Source organism: Humulus lupulus, chromosome 1 (genome assembly GCF_963169125.1).
Source record: "Humulus lupulus chromosome 1, drHumLupu1.1, whole genome shotgun sequence".
In the NCBI taxonomy this organism is placed as follows: Eukaryota; Viridiplantae; Streptophyta; class Magnoliopsida; order Rosales; family Cannabaceae; genus Humulus; species Humulus lupulus.
This window is the reverse complement of record NC_084793.1, coordinates 7,861,000-7,881,314: the sequence shown is the minus strand read 5'-3', so window position 1 is coordinate 7,881,314 and position 20,315 is coordinate 7,861,000. Positions and strand designations below refer to the sequence as shown.

Sequence of the window (20,315 nt, the reverse complement as noted above, 5' to 3'; positions counted from 1 at the left end):
TATATTCTTATTTTAGCTAGTGCATTTTTTTTAAGAAATATAAATTTTTATTCAAAGGTTAAAATGGACCACAATTTTACAGATCAAACAATGGAGATAACCAAAAAATGGCTAACAAGCCTAAGAGCACTCCCATCCGGTGTTCTACTTCAGCTTTTTACCTCTCCAAAACACACATTTTTTTATTTTACCTCTAAGTTTTACATTTTACCATATATCAGATTCTCTATTTTTTTTTCTCTATATCATTTAAATATTATATTTTCAAACATTTTTTATTCATTTCAAATATTTTTTATAACTATCAATAATATCCTTGTATATTTTAATATTATAATATTGGGTTAAAGGATGAATAATATACATTAGATATAACTATGTACGGTAACTTTATCTAAAAATATTTGTAAAATATATCATCCAATGTATACCCATTTTTCTTAGCTTGAGCTATTTTTTACATATTTTGGTAATATAACCCACCGAATATGAGTGCTCTAATACACCAACATAGCAATTTAACCATAAAACTAACACATTTCCTAACAAGGATAAACATCAATAGACAAACTAAATTACAATTCGTGCATAAATACACAAAAAATAATAGTTCGCCTTTAACAAATATTACAATTGAGTTTCCAAATTTAAAATCGAATCAGCAACATCACCAACACATGATCTAGATCTAAAACGGTACAAGATTTAATAAACCGATTTATTTTTTCTTTTTTTTAATCTTGGATTAATAAGCTGATTTTTATTTGTTTTGTAAAGAGCTCATTTGAAAACGGAAATAACTTATATATTTTTTGACTTTATGTTTTTGACAAATTATATTTTTTATTATATGTTTTGTAAAATAGTTCAAATAGAACCATAAACCTGATTTTGGTCCAAAATTTTTAATTTAAAATCACAAATAATTCACCAAACTAACAATTTAGAATAAAAATAAAATAATTATGTTTAAAAACTATGTTATTATATTTAATTTTTTATTTATTAAAATTAAATTTAAAAATTATTTGAATTATTTTACAAAATATAAGATCTAAAAATAAGTTTTTTAAAACACAAAACTTAAACAAATAATAATAAAAAAAAACATAAAGAACCAAAAGATATTAACTCAAAAAGAAATTTGAAAAAGAATTTCTTTCTTCTTTTAATTGTACCTAAAACTGCTCACAATCTAATAATTAATAAATAAATACTGATTTTATTGACACGGCGAAGAAGGAAGAGAGACTTGTTTGACCACAAAGTCTTCTCCCGAGGGTGCAGTTTCCGTTACAAACTACACGTGTCCTTCTATCTCCTGACTTTCTTCCTATATAAACCTTTTCTCTCTTTGAACTTCAACTCTTTCCATTTTCCACTTTACATTCCTTCCTCTATCCGATTCCCGATCGCTACTTCACTTCGATTCCCGAGTGTTTCCGCGAAAGTATTGGGGATTGGGGATTGCTGATTGTTTCCACTGTTCTTCTACTTTTTCGGCTTTGAACAGTTGAATTTTCGGATACTTGGAGCTGTTGTAATCGCTTTTGGTCTGAACAAGTTTGAATTCTCTTTTGTCTTCTTCTGAGCTTTGTGTGAGAAAGTTGAAAGAATCGGATTTAGCACTGTGTTTTTTGTTGTTGTGCTGGATTCGGAACTATCTGTTTTCTATCCCTAGGGTTTCTCGAACCCGGGTTTTGAAGCGACTTGTTTGGGTTTCTTAACTTGTGTGGAAGTGGTTTTGTGAAGCTTTCGAGGAAGTGAAAACGCTGTTGTTTTCGTGGAATTATTGGTCTGGAATCTAGGGCTTTTTGGCTTTGGAGTTGAACTGGAAGGGAGCTGTGGGAAGTGGCTGCTGATTTGATTAAAATTAAAAGGTTTTCGATTGTTATTGGAGATGTGAATATTGGTTTGTTCTTATGTGATTGATGATTCGATGTATGAACTATTGTGATTGAGATTTGAAACTTGATGGTTTGGGTGATTGTTGCTTTTCGGTAACGTTGTTGGAGGCTGTCCGTACTATGGATATCGATTCTGCTGGAGATGGTATTGGTACCTGTTTGGATCCTGAACTGTTGCAGCTTCCTGAGTTATCACCTTTGGCCCTAAAATCAAACCCTTCAATTGCTGATGACTTGTTTGATCAATGGCTTTCCCTTCCCGAAACTGGGCGACTGGTAATTAATTCTGTACTCCTATTTTCGTTGATTAAATATCTTTTTATGTTGTTGTCCTATGAATTTTCATTCTTTTACCGTTTGTGCTTTAAGTTTTCTAGTATTGCTTTAACACTTACTTTTGTTGTGTTCTGAAAGCTAAGCATAATTCACAAGAACAGCAAAATTTATTTGTTGTTTGTGCAACTTATCTCATTTGCTAGTGTTTCGGTCTGTTTGGTATAATAGGTAAAGTCTTTAATTGATGATGCGAAGGCAGGCACTCCCATTAATGCTGTTGGGAACTCGAACGCTGCCGGGGGCAATACCTTGCCTTCTATGTTTCCTGCTGCCAGCACTCCTCCACTTTCTCCAAGAAGTTCATCTGGGTCTCCACGCTTTTCAAAGCAACGAAGCAGTCCTCCTCTTGGCTCGCCACTTAAGTTGGTCACTGAACCAGTGCGAGAAGTCATTCCTCAGGTTACCTTCATTTATCAAAGTTCTTCAGTTTTCTAAAAGATATTTCATTAATGGGAGCTACATATGAGCTTGGGAACTTTAGCTTTTGTGCTGCTTTCATGGTTAGAAACTTATAGCTGGACGACGTCATTTACCTGCAGTTCTATTTCAAAAATGGGCGTCCACCACCAAAGGAACTAGAGGAACAGTTTTTTTCTACGATTGATGACTTCTTCAAGAATCATCCAGATGGATTGCGATTGCATGGTGGGATATTCGTTTGATATGTTACTCTGTCATTCTTTATTCTTCATATTCTTGTTTGTACCTCTATGGAAGAAAAGTGAAGGGAAAATGGGGGAAAAGAAACACTGAAGTTTGCTTTTTGTATGTACAGAATTTAAGCCGCTTACAAAGGAACTATGCAAGCTGCCAACATTTTTCTCCACTGCACTTTTCAGGAAGATTGACACGGATTGCACAGGGATAGTGACCAAGTAGGCACTTGATTACTGTCTAAGTTTATTAGATCAACTTTACATGTTTTGGGCTCTGTTTTTATCTTTTTCTCCTCATTTAGGCATTTCCAACAACTTAAATAGTGTAAGGATCATCTGAATAATTATGGTTTTTTTTAGGGATGGATTCATAAAATACTGGGTTGATAGCAATATGCTGATTATGGATACTGAGACTCAGATTTTTAAACTTTTGAAGAGGCAGAATTGCAATTATCTTTCTCAGGTTTGTTTTACAGATGTAATTCATGCCTTTGGCATATACAATTTCTTTTTGATAGGTGCTTGGTACTGTATTTAGATGATCCTTTCATTGGTTATGTTCACTAAGGTTCACCTTTTCTCATGTCTTCTCTGTTTGGCTTTGTTTCAGGTAGACTTCAAACCTGTTCTTCAAGAGCTTTTGGCAACCCATCCAGGGTTGGAGTTCTTAAAGGGCACACCTGAATTTCAAGAAAGATATGGTTCGTGTTTTTTAATTTTCATACTCAAATTTCTTTAATATTTACACTTCAGTCAGATAGTTCAGGTTTTGGTTCTTTGCGGTCTTGGCTTAACTGCTAAGTTGATTTATGTGCATAGTTTCATCTTTGATTCCCTTTTGTTCCTCATCCTTTCTGACTTAGTAATGGATGGTTTGGGATGCCTTTTTTTTTCTTTTTCATATTGTTACTTGATCTCATTTGGTATCATTATTGATAGTGTCTCATGAATAATTGGTAGGCCTGTTCCTTTCTGACTTAGTAATGGATGGTTTGGGATGCCTTTTTTTTTTTTTTCATATTGTTACTTGATCTCATATGGTATCATTATTGATAGTGTCTTTCATGAATAATTGGTAGGCCTGTTCCATTATGTTTATTAGCTCACAGATACTTGTTTGAATATATTTGTGCAGCTGAAACAGTCGTATTTAGAATATTTTACTACATCAATAGAGCAGCAAATGGCCGCCTTACACTTAGGGAGCTTAAGCGAGGAAATTTGATTGATGCAATGCAGCATGTAGACCAGGAAGAGGATATCAACAAAGTTCTGAGGTTTGTTTGCCTGCGAATCTGATTTATAAATATATTTATAATAGTAGAATGGGTGATATTATTGTTCGGTTGTGTACTATATTTTGGTTTCCACTAAATAGATGTTGATTTACCTTTATCTTTTTGTTATGATTGTGTGTTAATTTTGACTGTCAACATTATATGTTTTCTTTGGTCTTTTTTTTTCGTTGGCTAATTTTCTTTTGTATTTAAATGTTGATGACATTGAACTTACATCATTAGTGTCTGCCGAATTTCAGATACTTTTCGTATGAGCACTTTTACGTTATATACTGTAAATTCTGGGAGCTGGACACTGACCATGATTTCTTGATTGACAAAGAGAACCTCATAAGATACAGTAATCATGCCCTTACCTACAGAATTGTCGATAGGATATTTTCACAGGTTGGTCTGTATTACCCTGTAGATTCATTTTCCATGTTTCTGTTCAAACTAGTTGATGCATCAAGTATAACTTATTTCCTTATTTTGCTTTGGTTGTGTTTTTACTTCTATTCCATACCAGGTTCCGCGGAAGTTTACTAGCAAGATTGAAGGGAAGATGGGGTATGAAGATTTTGTTTATTTTATGCTGTCAGAGGAGGATAAGTCTTCTGAACCAAGCCTTGAGTACTGGTAAATGTTTTTTTTAGTTTCCACATCTGGGGGATTTCTCTCTCTGCCTTTGCAATTTGGTATCTGATGCAAATCATATCATGAACATTTAGGTGATTGTACGATGTTTAACATGTAATGTATTCATGGCTTGTTATTACTAGAACTTGATTGTTGAGGAACTTAGAATTTTTAAGTAGGAAGTGGTAATTGCTATTTTTCAGAATGTATTTAATTTGAGGGTTTTAAATTATTATCTACCTCATTTAAAATAAAAAAATAAATTATTATTTACCTTGCTCAATCATGCCCTTTCTAGTAGTTCATTGTTTAATACCTTCTTGTGAATTCTTTCCACCTGAATAAGTTGTATTTATAGGTTCAAGTGCATAGATTTGGATGAGAATGGAGTCCTGACACCCAATGAAATGCAATTCTTTTACGAGGAACAGCTGCATCGTATGGAATGCATGGCCCAAGAACCTGTTTTATTTGAGGATATTTTATGTCAGATAGTTGATATGATTTCACCAGAGGTTAAAACATACCCTTTCACCGAATGCGAGATCTCTTTTTCAATTAGTATCAAGAAATATGAATTTATTGGATGTAATGTGCTTGCAGAAGGACAATTGTATCACGCTACGAGACTTGAAACGATGCAAACTTTCAGGAAATGTCTTCAATATCCTTTTCAATCTGATTAAATTTATGTCGTTTGAGAGCCGTGATCCATTTCTCATCCGACAGGTATCCTGCATTAACTGTTTTCTTTCATTATTAAATGAAAAAGTGTTGGATTAATTTTTTTTTGTTTGTTGGGTTTAATGGCCTCAAATGGCTTTTGATGTATGCAGGAACGTGAGGATCCATCTTTAACAGAGTGGGACCGCTTTGCACACAGAGAGTATATCAGGCTCTCTATGGAGGAAGATGGTGAAGATGCCTCAAATGGAAGTATAGAAGTTTGGGATGAATCGCTTGAGGCCCCATTTTAAGTTCAATGACAGATGAGTTTATTCTAAGGTTAGGTAATCATTTTTCCTGTGGGAAGTTTGATTTGGATTTTTATGTTCTTTCAAATTATTTGTATTTCTTCTATTCTTTACTAATTTAATAACTAGAACCCTGGGAATCTTGTTGAGTGGTGAGGTATGGGTTTGCTTTCACATGCTTAGGGGTTTGAATAGGACCACTCACTACCTGGTGAATAACCACGAGTTATTCTTCCTAAAGACTGCAGGGCTGGCTTGGAAGGGCCCCAGTTTTGAGCTTTAATTCCCTATAAAACCAGGAACCTCCTTTATATCTTAGGAGAATTGTTGGATTTTCATTTAATCATGATTTATTTATATGAAGATGAAATCACAATTCTGCCTTTGGATCTTCTAGACTGAAGGGAAACTGTTAATTTATGTTTAGTAGAAATTGTTTGAACGAACACTGACCATTTCCCTATGCTTCTGCAGATGGCTATAAGAAAACTGTGACACATCTTGGACATTTTTCCTCTAGTGTGAAAAATAAACACTTGTGGAAATTGCTCCATGGAACTACTCATCAGGGGTTGCAAACTCCCTTTTGCTCACATTTTAAGCAAAGTAGGGGGTGTTGAGGGGCTATGATGAGAACTCATTGTTAAGGGCACAGTTGCCGTCTTGACGATTATTTATTGCCGAACAGGTAACAAACAGCAGTCCGTTACTATTGTTATCACAGCAGCTACCTACACCAGTCCAGAATCAGGTTTATCGCCGGTCTTCTTGTTCTCGCCTCTTCTTTTTTCTTTCTGTATGATCTTGAAACTTTACACAGGTTCTTATGAGTTGGAAGTTATTTGATTGAATTTGTTTATAAGAGAAAAAGAAAAATAGCTTAAAAAAAATGAGTTGGAAAGATTTGAAACTCTTTTTGTAATTCATTAGTGCTTGTCGTCCCTTGCATATATATGGCTTAGCGTTTGCGTTAAATTATTTATGCCCTTATTATGGTACTTCAATAAGCAAGCTTTGTAAATGTGTTTTGTACAAAGTCTATGTTGAGGATGCATTGACCCCTTATTTTAATCATTGTGTAGAAAAAGAAGAATTTTCTTTGCATAGCAAAATGTGTGTAATTCATATTTATGGTTCAATAAAAATATCAATACAAAAAACCAAATGCCAATCAAACTTGGAAAGCTAGAATAATATATTGGTTGAGGCTACACTCTGCTTTTTTAGTTTTGCTAGCTCTTGCTTGATTAGTCCACTCCTCTGCAAATACCAAAAAAGGAAGAAAAAAATGCATTTTAGACCTTATCTAATGATATATGTGTATTACAAAAAAGCATTACTACGAACTTGTATGTGTAATTATATAAACATTAATTAGAATAATTTTGACTTTTGTTCGGTTATACTGAATCAAAACTATAAAATGGCGTTGAAATTAAAAGTGGAATTGGTCAGATTAACATATGCATGGCACAAATTGATGAAAGAATGAAAGATACAGATACCATGAAGAAACAAATAGAAGATTATGAACAACTAATTAAGAAATTTGTGAAACAAAATAATTTAAAGAAATGCATACATGAAGAAGGAAAACAAGTGAAAGAGAGAAGCAAAAAACGATTGCAATATGTGCAAGATTCCAAAGTTTTAGAGAAAACAAGAAAGTTATCTGCGCAAGAGGATTTGCAAGCATGTATAAATGATTTGTTAAGTGGTGAAATACTTCTAAGTGGTCCTGAATGTGTTCCTCAACCAAATGTACAAATTTAAAATATTATCTATTTTTCAATAAAGTTTTATGTTAAATTTCATTTAATTATCATGTTCTTAACTTTCATCTTTTATTATTTGTAGGAATGCATGTATTTTGCAAGCAATACCCTTGTTGAACAAAGAGAAAATTATAATAAGAGGAGTATACATGGCAAGCAACCACCAAATATTTCTAAAATTTTAGAGAAAATAAAAAAACCTTCTACACTGGTGAGATCAACTGGTGAGATTGTTCCTAGCAATCCAAAATGCATTCCTCATTCTCTGTCAATTGTAAAAAGTGTCCCACAAATATAAACTTTGAATTTGATTATACTTGCATAAACATGAGTTAATTTTTTTTATTTTTAATTATAGTTGCTGATTTTTTTCATATGTAGGTTGTCAATGAAAAATTCTATGAAAAGGAAGAAAATATTGCAAAGAACTTTAGAGGAACAGAAGAACAAAAAAAAGAAAAAGAAGTGAAGCAAATGAAAAGTGATCATGACGATTCAAGTGCAATCATGACTTCCCCACCATCTATGACAACTATTGTGGAACCAAGTGAATTGCTTTGTTCTTCTGTGAACTCTACAGAGGCAAATAATATTTGTCATTTCTTAGGCAGATTTCTATTTGAGAGTGAATATGAAGTTATGCCTAATCTAGAAGCAACTTCGTTCTTCTTGGAGTGGTACACTCGTGGTATGAATAAGAAAAGGTAAATGAATTGTGTTTGTGTTTTCTTTTCAATTTTTTTAATTATTTTATTTATATCTTTTTATAAATGTTTGTTGATTTTGTAGAAATAAATCATCTCCATATGCTGCATTTCATGCCAAATTAAAATCTCCTTTATCATTGGGAGGAATAGAAATTGACAATAAAAAGTGGTTCTTTGATTTGTGTGATGCAGAAGGTCTCATCAATAACGATGTAAGATTTTATACTATCTAGCATTTATTATTATATTGCGCATACTTAATATTGTTTTCATTTTCAATTTTGTTATGTTATATTTGGCTTATATATTTTATGTTTTTTTTATATATTTTTTTGCAGCATATTGATATATCTTTTTACTATTTGCGAAAGAAGGCATTGTCTCATTCTTGTTATCCTTCATTTCGGAAGTATACTATAACAAGTTGTGTTTTTGATCACTACATGACCCTAATTAGTTGTGATAAAGCTCATTTAAGGAATATGATTTCAGATGTAAAAAATAATGATCAACATAAAAGGATAAAGCATCCATGTCCCAAAATGAAGGCTATTATTGATTTCATTATGGGAAAAATATTGAAATTTGGAAAGTCATTGTTTGAAGTTGACTTTGTTTTCATGCCATTTCTTATTCCACAAGGAAGGGGGATTTATTTAGATCATTGGAGCTTAGGAGTTTTACATATAGATAAAAAGATTATCTATATCTATGACTCATTTAATAGTCCTAATAACGAAGATGTTGAAACACACGTAAAGAAATATTGCAGAATTCTTCCTTTCATTTTGGATTATTTGGGCTTCCATGAAAAACGTAAACATTATGCACCTAGGTGCGAGGATTTTAGGTTCTCATGGGTTGAAACTCCTTTTCAGAATAACACGTGAGTTTGTTAAGATTCAATTACTTTGTATGCTGCGTTTTTCTTTTCTCCTCAATTTTTTCTATTGAATTTTGTTTTTACCAATTTGCAGGTTTGATTGTGGTATTTACGTGATAAAAATGGTTGAGTTGTTAATGATGGGATGTCTCCATTCAAAATTGGTCCAAACAATGTTGTTGATATGAGAAGGAAGATGACCTTAGAATTTTGGGATCATGGGTACAAGAGGAAGCACGGTCATGAAACTCCAGGAGAAAACTTGTGTCGTGTGTGATTACAAGAACAAAATATGATTCTCAATTCTTTTTGTTTTAAGAATGTTTTTATTGCTCACTGACCCTCGAAATCAAGAGTTGTGGAACTCTTACCCACTTATATGTTAGGTAGATATAGTTATTTTTTAATGATAATGGTAACTTTGTTCTTGTCAATAGAAAGTTAGAGAAGATATGGGAAAGTTTTAGTCACGCCCCACTGACCCTTTGCTACTAACATAAGTATTGGTAAAGGGAGATGTGGTCTCTTCAAGGGACTCAAGTACCAACTTTTTTAGAGGAAGGATTCAACTTTTTTTGCTGAAAGATGGGAATTTTTGTGCTTGATATCATAAACTTACCATATGAGAATTACTTCCCAAGTGGAGCACATAATACTTCTAGTGCAAACTATATTACGATATAATTATCAATGGTGTAAATTTCTTCTCATACCAAAATCTCAAATTTGACAGGATGAAGCATATATAGACTAAACAACAATTATTAAACAAGAAATATTGCATAATGCTAGGGTTACCACTAGTTATAATTCAAGTCTCTTTAAACCACAATATTTTAAATTTAAACTACTAAACTTTATATTTAAACCCCTAACTTTTAAATGTAAATCGTTTGTCTAAAAATTTAAATAGCCATTATTTTTCTTGAACAAGTAACATTGTAAACTCCTAACCTTTAAATTTAAACCACTTTCCTAGAAATTTAAATCACATCCAAATGTCATCAAATTTTGAACCACAAGGCTAAATGGCATCAAGTTTTGAAAAATAATTTATAAATTTTTATCCGTTAAACTCTACTTATAAATCAAGTCTTTTTAAATCACAATGTTTTAAATTTTGAACCACAAGGATAAATGGATTCAAATTTTGATTCATAATTTATAAATTTATATCCATTAAGTTATATTTATAATCTAAGTCTCTTTAAACCACAATGTTTTAAATTTAAACCAATAAACTTTAAATTTAAACCACTTTCTTAAAAATTTAAACCACAAACCAAATGGCATCAATTTTTGAACCACATGGCTAAATGGAATCAAATTTTGAACCATAATTTATAAATTTTTATCCATTAAACTGTATTTATAATCCAAGTATCTTTAAACCACAATGTTTTAAATTTAAACCACTAAGATTTAAATTTAAACCCCTAAACTTTAAAATTAAACCTCTTTCATAAAAATTTAAACCACAGACCGTATGTCATCAAATTTTGAACCACGTGGCTAAATGGAATCAAATTTTGAACCATAATTTATAAATTTTTATCCATTAAGCTATATTTATAATCAAAGTCTCTTTAAACCACAATGTCTTAAATTTAAACCCCTAAACTTTAAAATTAAACCTCTTTCATGAAAATTTAAACCACAATCCAAATGGCATCAAAATATATCAATTAAGCTCTATTTATAATCCAAGTCTCTTTAAATCACTAAGCATTAAATTTAAACCGTTAAGCTTTAAATTTAAACCACTTGCCTAAGAATTTAAACCACAAACCAAATGGTTTCAAATTTTGAACCCCTAGGCTAAATATCATCAAATTTTGATCCACAATTTATGAATTTTTATCCATTCAGCTCTATTTTATAATCCAAGTTGCTTTTACCCTCAATATTTTAAATTTAAACCACTAATCTTTAAATTTAAGCGACTAAGGTTTAAATTTAAACCACTTGCCTTAAACTTCAAACCACAAGGCTAAATGGTATCAAATGGTATTCATTAAGCTATATTTATAATCCAAGACTCTTTTAACCAACTATGTTTTAAATTTAAACCCCTAAGCTTAAAATTTAAACCCATTGCCTAGAAATTTAAACCGCAAGCCTTAAATAGCTTAACCTATGAACAACTAAACTTAAATGATATCAAAATTTAATCCACAATGTTTAAGTTTTAATTCTTTAGGCTTAAAACATAAACATAAATATTCTCTGTATAATCATTACGTTTAAAATTTAAACCCCTATCCTTTAAATTTAAATATATTATTATTAAATTTAAACTTAATTTTTTTATTGTTAAAAAATTTAGACCAGAAGTTGTGATTGGAAAAAAAAATTATAAATTATTATTTGTATGAACTGTGCGCCGTGGCCCAAAACAAATAGATTAAAAAATTTTATCCACTAAGCTCTATTTATAATCCAAGTATCTTTAAACCACTAAATATTAAATTTAAACCGTTAAGCTTTAAATTTAAACCACTTGCCTAAAAATTTAAACCACAAACCAAATGACATCAAATTTTGAACCCCTGAGTTAAGGCTAAATATCATCAAATTTTGATTCACAATTTATGATTTTTTATCCAGCTCTATTCATAATCAAAGCCTCTTTTACCCTCAATGTTATGAATTTTAAATCATTAAGCTTTAAATTTAAAGCACTAAGATTTAAATTTATACCACTTGCCTAAAACTTTAAAACACAATCCAAAAGGCATCAAATTTTGAACCACAACTCTAAATGAAATCAAATTTTAAACCACAACTCTAAATGTAATCAAATTTTAAACCATAATTTATAAATTTTTTTATTAAGCTCTATTTATAATCCTAATCTCTTTAGACAACAATGCCTCTATTTATAATCCTAGTCTCTTTAGACAACAATGACTTAAATTTTGAACCCCAAGCCTAAATGACTTCAAATTTTGAACCATAATTTATAAATTTTTAATCATTAAGCTATATTTATAATGCAAGTCTCTTTAAATCACACCACAGTGTTTTTAATTTAAACCGCTAAGCTTTAAATTTAAACCACTTGCATAGGCTAAACTAATGTTTAAGTGTATATTTTAGGTGCATATATCATTATTCTTCGTAAAAATAAGAAGATACATTGAACTAGAAAACCACAATTTGCATCCAAAAATTGTTATGCTACAAAGCAGAGTTATTACATGTCAAAATTTTGGTTTAGACTTTAGATCACAAAATCATTGAATTCCAATTAGGAAAGTACATGCAGAACTCAGTAAGGCCGGAACTTCCTAGCTGCTCTGAGCTGTTGTATTTTCTTTTTGTCCTGCTCAAATTTGCTCTGGAGCATCATAATCTCTGAAACAAATCAAAGTTTTTTGCTTCAGTCTCAACCAACACTTTTGGACAATAACTATCGATTTTGAACATTTCTTTAAAAGGTGAAAAAAACCAAGTAGTGCTGAACTCAACATACCATTCCTCTGGGATTCTTTTCTTTGGAAGCGGTAGAAGTCAAGACCAACTTCATTGGTTTTCTTCTTGGCCAACTTGTTATCTGCAACAGCTTGGGCAACAGAACCTACTGTGATTCCACTTTCAGCATCGGTCGTCTTTTTCCTTCCTTTATGATGGGTAACAACTGTCCATCCTCCTCCGGCAACACGAGCTTCTCTTTCTTTTCTTTCCTGCATATGCCAGAGAAGGAAAATGACGACCATAGAACCACATGATTTCAAGAGGAGTGGAACATAAGATTTATATGTATGTATGGGTGTAATGATGTTTCAGGAAAAGTAGCATGGACTACATAAATGTAATGATGTATCTTACCAAATAGGAGGAAAAGAAACAACTACTCAAGAGTGCACTCCAACAAGAGAAAAGGCACACATACAAAATAGTCTTATATTTTAGTCATAAAGATTCGACAAGCAGACTAAAACTTCATATTTAATGTTCTTTCTAGGTATGATTTATTTAATAAACTTTTAGCCAAACCCTACAACCTTTTACCTAATCCTCCTGAGTTTCAAATAGATGTGAATTATGTAAACATGCAGGTATCATCAGTGTCTACAGATGAGAATGAAACGTGCAGGTATCGTCAGTGTCTACATATGAGATTTTCATTCGGCTTGGAGCACGAGAATTTGTGGAGCATTTTGATTATGATACTGCTTAAAAGGCAATGGTTAAAAAGAGTACGAGAAATTGAACACGACTTGAAAGTCTTCGAAAGGTATACCTCTTCCAATTGTGCCTCATGAGCAGTCATAAACTCATCTATTCTTTCTTGAAGTATGGTCAACCCTGGTCGACGACTCTGATGGTACTTCGTAATCCATTCTGCATTTATGAAATTTAAGTGAGCAAAATACTCGTGTTCCTCATCAATCAGAAGATGGAAAAAAATATCTATTCTGATTTCACCACTGTGAATGTGATAATAAAAAGCAAGTTGAATATGATGTACAAAAGACGGATTCAACAAAGTGGGTTTCCCACCAAACTGCATAAAGAAGGCATGATCTACCCATCCTAGCAGAAGATTTGTGCTATTAAGTGCAAGGATTACGTAGCTTAATCACTTATTTTAATCAGAGATGAGAGTTAGCCCAATTGAATAAATATTAGATGTCCTTAATGACAAACATTATGTTACTTGCTTTTCCTAAATAAAATGCATAAATTTCTACACTACAAGTGTATTTGTTACTACAGATTTAGAGTACTTCACTTATAAACAAGTATTTCAAATTGAGAAAGCATACTTTTCATTCCTTTGGAAGAGATAAGATAAACACCATCTTCAATAGCTGTTTCTTCCTTTTCCAGTGACTTCAACTCTTTTGATGAATCATGATCTATCGGCTTCTTTTTGTTTTTCTTTGCTTCCTTTGACCTGCCTACATTGACAGTTTTGTTTAGTTATCCTCTCTGTTAAATGAGAAAAGAAAAGAGTACAATTTTCTGCCCCTAGAAAGCAAAATGATTATAACCAGTAAATACTCAAAACCCATTATATACCTTTCTTCCTTTTCATAAAGGGTTCATCTGTTGACGGGGCATGGCAAACCTCATTGTGAGCATCTTCTAATTTATCCTGTGCAGAGTCATCTTCCTTAGAAGAATTTTGATATTTTTTCTTCTTCAAAGCTTTCTTTGACCTACCTACGAAAGAAGAAATACCTAATTAAAAGACAATTTTCAGAAGAGCACAATGAAAATGGTGTTGCTTGAAAATCACCAGCAGTCTCAATGGCGTCAACAAGAGTCTTTTTCCTTGGAACCCTTTTGATATCAACAGTGATATCAGTGAGTGAAAGCCTCTTGAAATTCATCTGGGTCCTCACCATATCAGGGGCATCAACGAGAGCCTGGACAAAATCAATCACACTAACAATAAGAATAGAACCAATGTACCCAAAGAGAAATTTAAGTGAGAACTTTCAATCCAGAATTCTAAGCTAAATCATGCAACGACTGTTTAGATCATCAATATCTAAAACATTTGAGTACAAATTCAAAAGGGTCATAGGCTATGTATATATTAACCTGTTTTGATCGATAACATCGACAATGACAACGAGTTTGCCATAGTCTTTCCCGTAGTTGACGAGAGCAACTCGGCCGATCTCGACGTACCTCTTGAACGGCTGCACATGAAACACAGCAAACCATCAATAAATACCAAAGATTTTCCTTCCGGTCGCTTTCCATGAACCCAAACACGGGTTTAGAGGTCAAGCTCACCAATTTCCCGAGTCTGAAGTGAGTCGGGAGCTAACGAGTCAGTCCAGTGAGAAGAGGGAGATAGGGTTTGTGAGCAGGCAATATATATGTGGGGGAATGAAGCTGGGAGGTAATCAGATGTTCCGCACCCCAACTTAACGCTTAACGCTTAACGTGGTTAAATTAAAATAGTTTTGTTATTCATAATATTTTTTTTTTAGAAAAATTCATAAAACAATTTTAGACCTTCAGTATTAAAAAGAAATTTGGGACTAGTTTTTTTTTTTTAAAGAGATGTGTAGTTAATTTTAGAAAAATAGTTCTCTGAATTTAATTATAATCAAAATATTTTTGCCATCAAATTTTGTTTACTTAATTTCCTTTACAAGTTCATATTTAAAAGTATTTTGACAAGTAAACTATTTTAATTAATTTATAAAACAATAATTAAAAAAAATATTTTCAAAACAATTTTTTTTTTAAAAAAACAATTATAAAAGGTAAATAATATTGTGTATAGTATTTTATGTTTTTAATAATGTTTATTTGGTATCTTATAACGTAAAATTATACATATTTAGTATTTTAAATTCAAATTTTATCAATATATTCTTAATAATATAAAATTAAGTTATTAAATTTGTACTTAAAACCTATATAACATAGTATCAAATTTGGTACTAGAAGAATATTATTGAAAATATTAAATATATATTTCAATACAACTCAAAAGGTATCAAATTAATATTTACCCCAAATATAAATATAACAACATATCTTAAAATATATATATATATATAATTGAGATTTTCTATAATTATTTATGAGTTTTATTGGATATATATTTTCTATTCATCCTCAAATTGTCTTATAATTATAGGGTATGAATTTTTGTTAGCTTGTTATCTCAAAAAAAAAAAAAAGGCTTGAATAGTTATTGAGTTTTACGTTTTTTATATTTGGATTTTGCCATAGTTTACAATAAAACGACACCACTTAAATATGTCGTTGATAAATTTTATCTTATTCATATCAACATTCCAATTTATCACTCGTTCGTAATTATCTCGTGTCTTTTTTTTTTGTTCTGTTAAATGGAATCTTAAAAAACACAAGTCAAGTCCAAGTAGATGGGTAGGTACTAGGTAGGGGACTTGGAATTCTCTCGGATTAGGCATTGAAATTTGATTTGTGAGGTTTTGTTATTGTCAAAACTAAGGGTCTTTGCCCGTGTTAGCCAAGCCAATCCAAAAAAAAAGCCCGTGGAAAAAGGAATAGGACAAAAGACTGTCAAATCAAATAACGGCTAAGAATACATATATCATCATCATCATAATCATTATTGTCTCTTCTCTTCTCTTCTCCTTCCCCTCTGTAATTTTTTATTTTTTCAAACATTGACTGAAAAACCTATATGGGATTATAGCATTTTCTTCCAATCTATTATATTTGAATCGTTCCACAAAGGAAAGGTACATGAGATATTTTCATTTGTTATAATTTTATAGTTTGTTTGGTTTGGGATCTTCTGTAATGAGATGTTTATGTGATGTTATGACAATTTTCTAGGATATTTTTTTAATCAAACTTAATCGAAAGATTAAGGTTTTCATTTCCCAATAATGGGTTTTTCAGTAATTATATAGGAAGGTTACAGATTAGTTTTCTGAAATTCTTTGATGGGTTTTTGAGAATCTCTTCCATTTATCTTCTTTGATTTCCTACTAAAGTTATCCGTTCAAAGGTTGATGATGACTGATTGAATTTGATGTCAGGCAAAGAGGAAACGAAAGAGATTTCTTTTTTGGATGATTGGGTGTCAGAATATGGCATCACTTTTTATGAGGAAAGCATCAACTGCCGAGTTAGAGATTTTTTATCCAATTAGAACAGAATGCCAAGAAGATGTACCCAAGACCCGTTTTAAGCTCAGGGTATGCATTTTAGTCTCTTCACAACCTTCGGATGACTTTTTATTTTTCTGGGTTTTGTATATAATGATAGAATTCATTTTCTATATCATCTGGACTTGGGATACCAAAAGTTCTGAGAGTATATTGATATCAAAAAGTTGGGATTTTCTTTGAGTTGTTGCAACTGTGGTTTATACAGTGTTGTTTTAATCTATGCAGCTTGCTTATATTGATATTGCAGACTTTTTAACACCTACTTTCACAGGCAGGGAAAACTCTGAGCGCAAGAAGATGGCATGCTGCTTTCTCTGAAGATGGTCATCTGGATATAGCCAAAGTGCTTAGACGGATCCAAAGAGGGGTACCCTTCTTATGAACTAGCTTGTGCTTTCTTTGATCAACACTAGGTGCAAACTTCTTATTGTGGTTAAGAATAGGTACAACTAAAGTTTGAAGTTGCTAACATGACTTTCTATGCTAGGGTGTTCATCCTTCGATTAAAGGAGCAGTATGGGAATTCTTGCTAGGTTGCTATGATCCAAACAGCACCTACGAAGAGCGAAATATCCTCAGGCAGCGCCGGAGGTAAGGTATTTGTTTAACTGTATTTTGATCTTGAAATATGCTCCAAACATAAGGAAGCCTCTTTGCGAGTGAAGAAAGTATTTTTGAAGTTCCAAGTTATGATTAATTTCTGGACAACTGGGGTGGATTTTCATGTTGTGTCTGATACTATGCTGCAATAATTCGGGTGTAGAAGGGGATTCAATATGGTGTTATGTGGTTTGAAAAGCTATGCCTTGATGATTGTTGAGTTAAATTTGGACTGACAACCTTTGTGTTGACAAAAAATTAGATCCTTGCTTTTCTAGCACCCTGGCGTCATTATGCATTATTATCGAAAACATAACAAGATTGATATCATCTATGCATTACATTTTTTGGTGTCCTTGAAACTTCTGCTTTGCACATTCATTTTCATCCTGATGTTACTAGTTTAATATGTCAGTGGGGGCAAAAACCAGCCTTCTTTGTCCTGCATTGATCTGACATCGTTCATTTTAGGGAGCAGTATGGCTCATGGAAAGCTGAATGTCAAAAGATGGTTCCAGTTATCGGTAGTGGAAAGTATATCACCGCAGCCATCATTACTGATGATGGCCGACCAATGGAAGATTCAACAATTGATAACATGGTGGATAGTGAGGTTATGTCTACGTCTTCTATTATTTCAGACAAAAAAGTGATTCAGTGGAAGCTTTTATTGCATCAAATAGGTATGTATGTGTTACTTATTGTTTCGGTCATTTAGAACCCAAGTCCACCAATAGAAGTCTGCTTGTGTTATATGAAATCAGTCAACATGTGTCCTTTGATATATCACATGAGTAAATTACCACATATAAAATCAATGAAAAAAAAATGAGTTGCACAGATAGCTAATGGGATTCTTTCTATGAAATTAAAAATTCTTACCTGTGTTTAACTTGGCCATTGGAATTTGCCAGATAGCTAATGGGCTTCTTTCTATGAAATTAAAAATTCTTACCAGTGTTTAACTTGGCCATTGGAATTTTCCATTGTAGGATTGGATGTGGCTCGCACAGATCGAGCACTTGTCTTTTATGAGAATGAAGATAATCAAGCCAAACTCTGGGATATTCTATCTGTTTATGCTTGGCTGGACAATGATATTGGTTATGTTCAAGGTGTGTTTCTATGATCATCTTTGTTAAAAACCAATGACAGTTATGAGAGACAGTTATGATTGGTTTCTTTTTGAGCAGGAATGAATGATATATGCTCGCCAATGGTAATTCTTCTTGATGATGAAGCAGATGCATTTTGGTGTTTTGAACGAGCAATGCGAAGGCTGGTATTTCTTTTACCTATTCTATCATGGTGCACTGCTGCATTTTTTACATCAGAATATGGCACAACTGGCTATCTGTTTTATTATTCCTTGCCATGCTTCATGTTTGAATCCATTTAACTTCAATTTTATTAAGCACTTTTGTTTTGGATCATTACTTTCATTATTGAAGCTTCTCTTATGTATGCATTTTAGGTAAAATTTAGACTTTTGTCTTTGTTTTGATAACAGAGGGAAAATTTTAGGTGCAGCTCAAGTTCCATTGGTGTGCAAGCTCAGTTGTGTACACTGTCCCAAATAATCAAAGCTGTAGATCCTAAGCTTCATCAACACCTTGGTACAACCTTCTAAAGCTTTGTAGATCCGACTTTCATGGCGTGTTCTGAACCGATTAAATTGCTTTTAGAATTAATTTGATCCTTAGATCTGTCTATAGAACAATTAACCATGGAAATTTTTCAATATTCCCAGAATTCCTTGAAATCCCAATACAAAAAAGTCTCTAGAAATAATTCTTGTCTATTAGGATATATGGAAAAACATATTAACCAGATGTGGTGCATGAATTTGACAGAGGATCTGGATGGTGGGGAGTACTTATTCGCATTTCGCATGCTGATGGTTCTTTTCAGGAGAGAGTTTTCCTTTGTGGATGCATTGTATCTTTGGGAGGTAATAAAGGGATGCTGTACTAGTTCTCATTTCTCCAATTATAGTGTTTCTGTATGTGTTGAATATGTTAATCAATATTTCTTTTCATTCACCATCCTAGTTTATGAGAGTAATATAGATTGGTTTCAGCTAATGTGGGCCATGGAATACAACCCAAACATCTTCTCGTTACATGAGAGTGCGATTGCTGGGTCGGATTTCAGGACTGCAGCAACCGAAGTAGACGATAAAGTGCTAAAGCAATGTGGCAAATTTGAGAGGAAAAACGTTCAGACTAAAAGTTCAGACCCACATAGTGTCCTTGCTGTTTTTTTGGTTGCAAGTGTTCTTGAGACTAAAAACAAGAAGCTTTTAAAGGAGGCAAAGGGTTTGGATGATGTTGTTCAGGTTTCTCTCTTTAACATTTGTTGGTTTGATTCACATTGCTTGCATCTTTGCTTTTTCTTATACTTATTTAACTTTGTCTCAGATCTTAGGTGACATTACTGGAAATCTTGACGCGAAAAAAGCATGCAACGAGGCACTGAAGATTCATAAGAAGTATCTGAGAAAGGTTGGCATCTTTTGCCTCTATCTCATATTTTTTATTCATAATCATAACACTTTATGTATATGCTGTAAAATTATGAACAAGACATAGCAATTACAATTTCAATTAAGATATTTGAAATGATTTTCTTTTTTGGCTGTTTATTGCTGCAGACTCAGAAGACATAGTTATCTAAAGATATCAATCTATTTTCCAAACTTTTGCACCCAAATGGTTGGTGAATTCATCTGTGGTTGCTTCAATACTGAAAGTAACTATTTCTCTCTTTGCTGGATTTTGTATTAAAAAAAAAACAGAAAAAAAGAAAGAAAAACAATCCATCTTGATCTGTTATCTGTCAAATAAATTATTGATTTGGTCCTTTGATTTGTATAGATAATCTTAATTAAGATTAATTTGCAGCATTATTTTGATTGA

At 32.3% G+C, this 20,315-nt stretch overlaps 3 protein-coding genes across 5 annotated transcripts; 2 read left to right on the top strand and 1 right to left on the bottom strand.

Moving 5' to 3' along the window:
- Positions 1-1,354: 1,354 nt before the first annotated feature.
- LOC133784956 (serine/threonine protein phosphatase 2A regulatory subunit B''alpha-like) lies at positions 1,355-6,863 on the top strand. Of its 2 annotated transcripts, none has more exons than XM_062224220.1 (13): positions 1,355-2,183; positions 2,412-2,642; positions 2,783-2,888; positions 3,019-3,118; positions 3,260-3,365; positions 3,513-3,603; positions 4,038-4,179; positions 4,440-4,587; positions 4,709-4,818; positions 5,177-5,333; positions 5,422-5,547; positions 5,655-5,823; positions 6,267-6,863. In XM_062224220.1, exons 1-12 carry the CDS (start codon positions 2,028-2,030, stop codon positions 5,793-5,795), a joined length of 1,614 nt encoding a protein of 537 aa, XP_062080204.1. In that variant the 5' UTR covers positions 1,355-2,027; the 3' UTR covers positions 5,796-5,823; positions 6,267-6,863. The 2 variants fall into 2 exon arrangements, with proteins under 2 accessions (XP_062080204.1, XP_062080208.1); XM_062224224.1 differs by having other exon boundaries at positions 5,655-5,828.
- Positions 6,864-12,296: 5,433 nt separating this feature from the next.
- Positions 12,297-15,053, bottom strand: LOC133784950 (uncharacterized). The gene is made up of 8 exons (XM_062224216.1): positions 14,912-15,053; positions 14,714-14,814; positions 14,406-14,535; positions 14,186-14,329; positions 13,930-14,064; positions 13,404-13,504; positions 12,633-12,843; positions 12,297-12,514 (listed from the first exon to the last, which is right to left on the bottom strand). Exons 3-8 carry the CDS (start codon positions 14,512-14,514, stop codon positions 12,429-12,431), a joined length of 786 nt encoding a protein of 261 aa, XP_062080200.1. The 5' UTR covers positions 14,515-14,535; positions 14,714-14,814; positions 14,912-15,053; the 3' UTR covers positions 12,297-12,428.
- Positions 15,054-16,091: 1,038 nt separating this feature from the next.
- LOC133784936 (rab GTPase-activating protein 22) lies at positions 16,092-20,315 on the top strand. 2 transcript variants are annotated; one of them, XM_062224204.1, is made up of 12 exons: positions 16,092-16,362; positions 16,666-16,824; positions 17,069-17,164; positions 17,285-17,388; positions 17,869-18,080; positions 18,390-18,512; positions 18,591-18,679; positions 18,908-19,013; positions 19,251-19,348; positions 19,478-19,735; positions 19,818-19,901; positions 20,051-20,315. In XM_062224204.1, the coding sequence occupies exons 2-12, from the start codon at positions 16,699-16,701 to the stop codon at positions 20,063-20,065; spliced, it is 1,311 nt and encodes a 436-aa protein (XP_062080188.1). In that variant the 5' UTR covers positions 16,092-16,362; positions 16,666-16,698; the 3' UTR covers positions 20,066-20,315. The 2 variants fall into 2 exon arrangements, with proteins under 2 accessions (XP_062080188.1, XP_062080196.1); XM_062224212.1 differs by having other exon boundaries at positions 16,102-16,362; positions 17,285-17,393.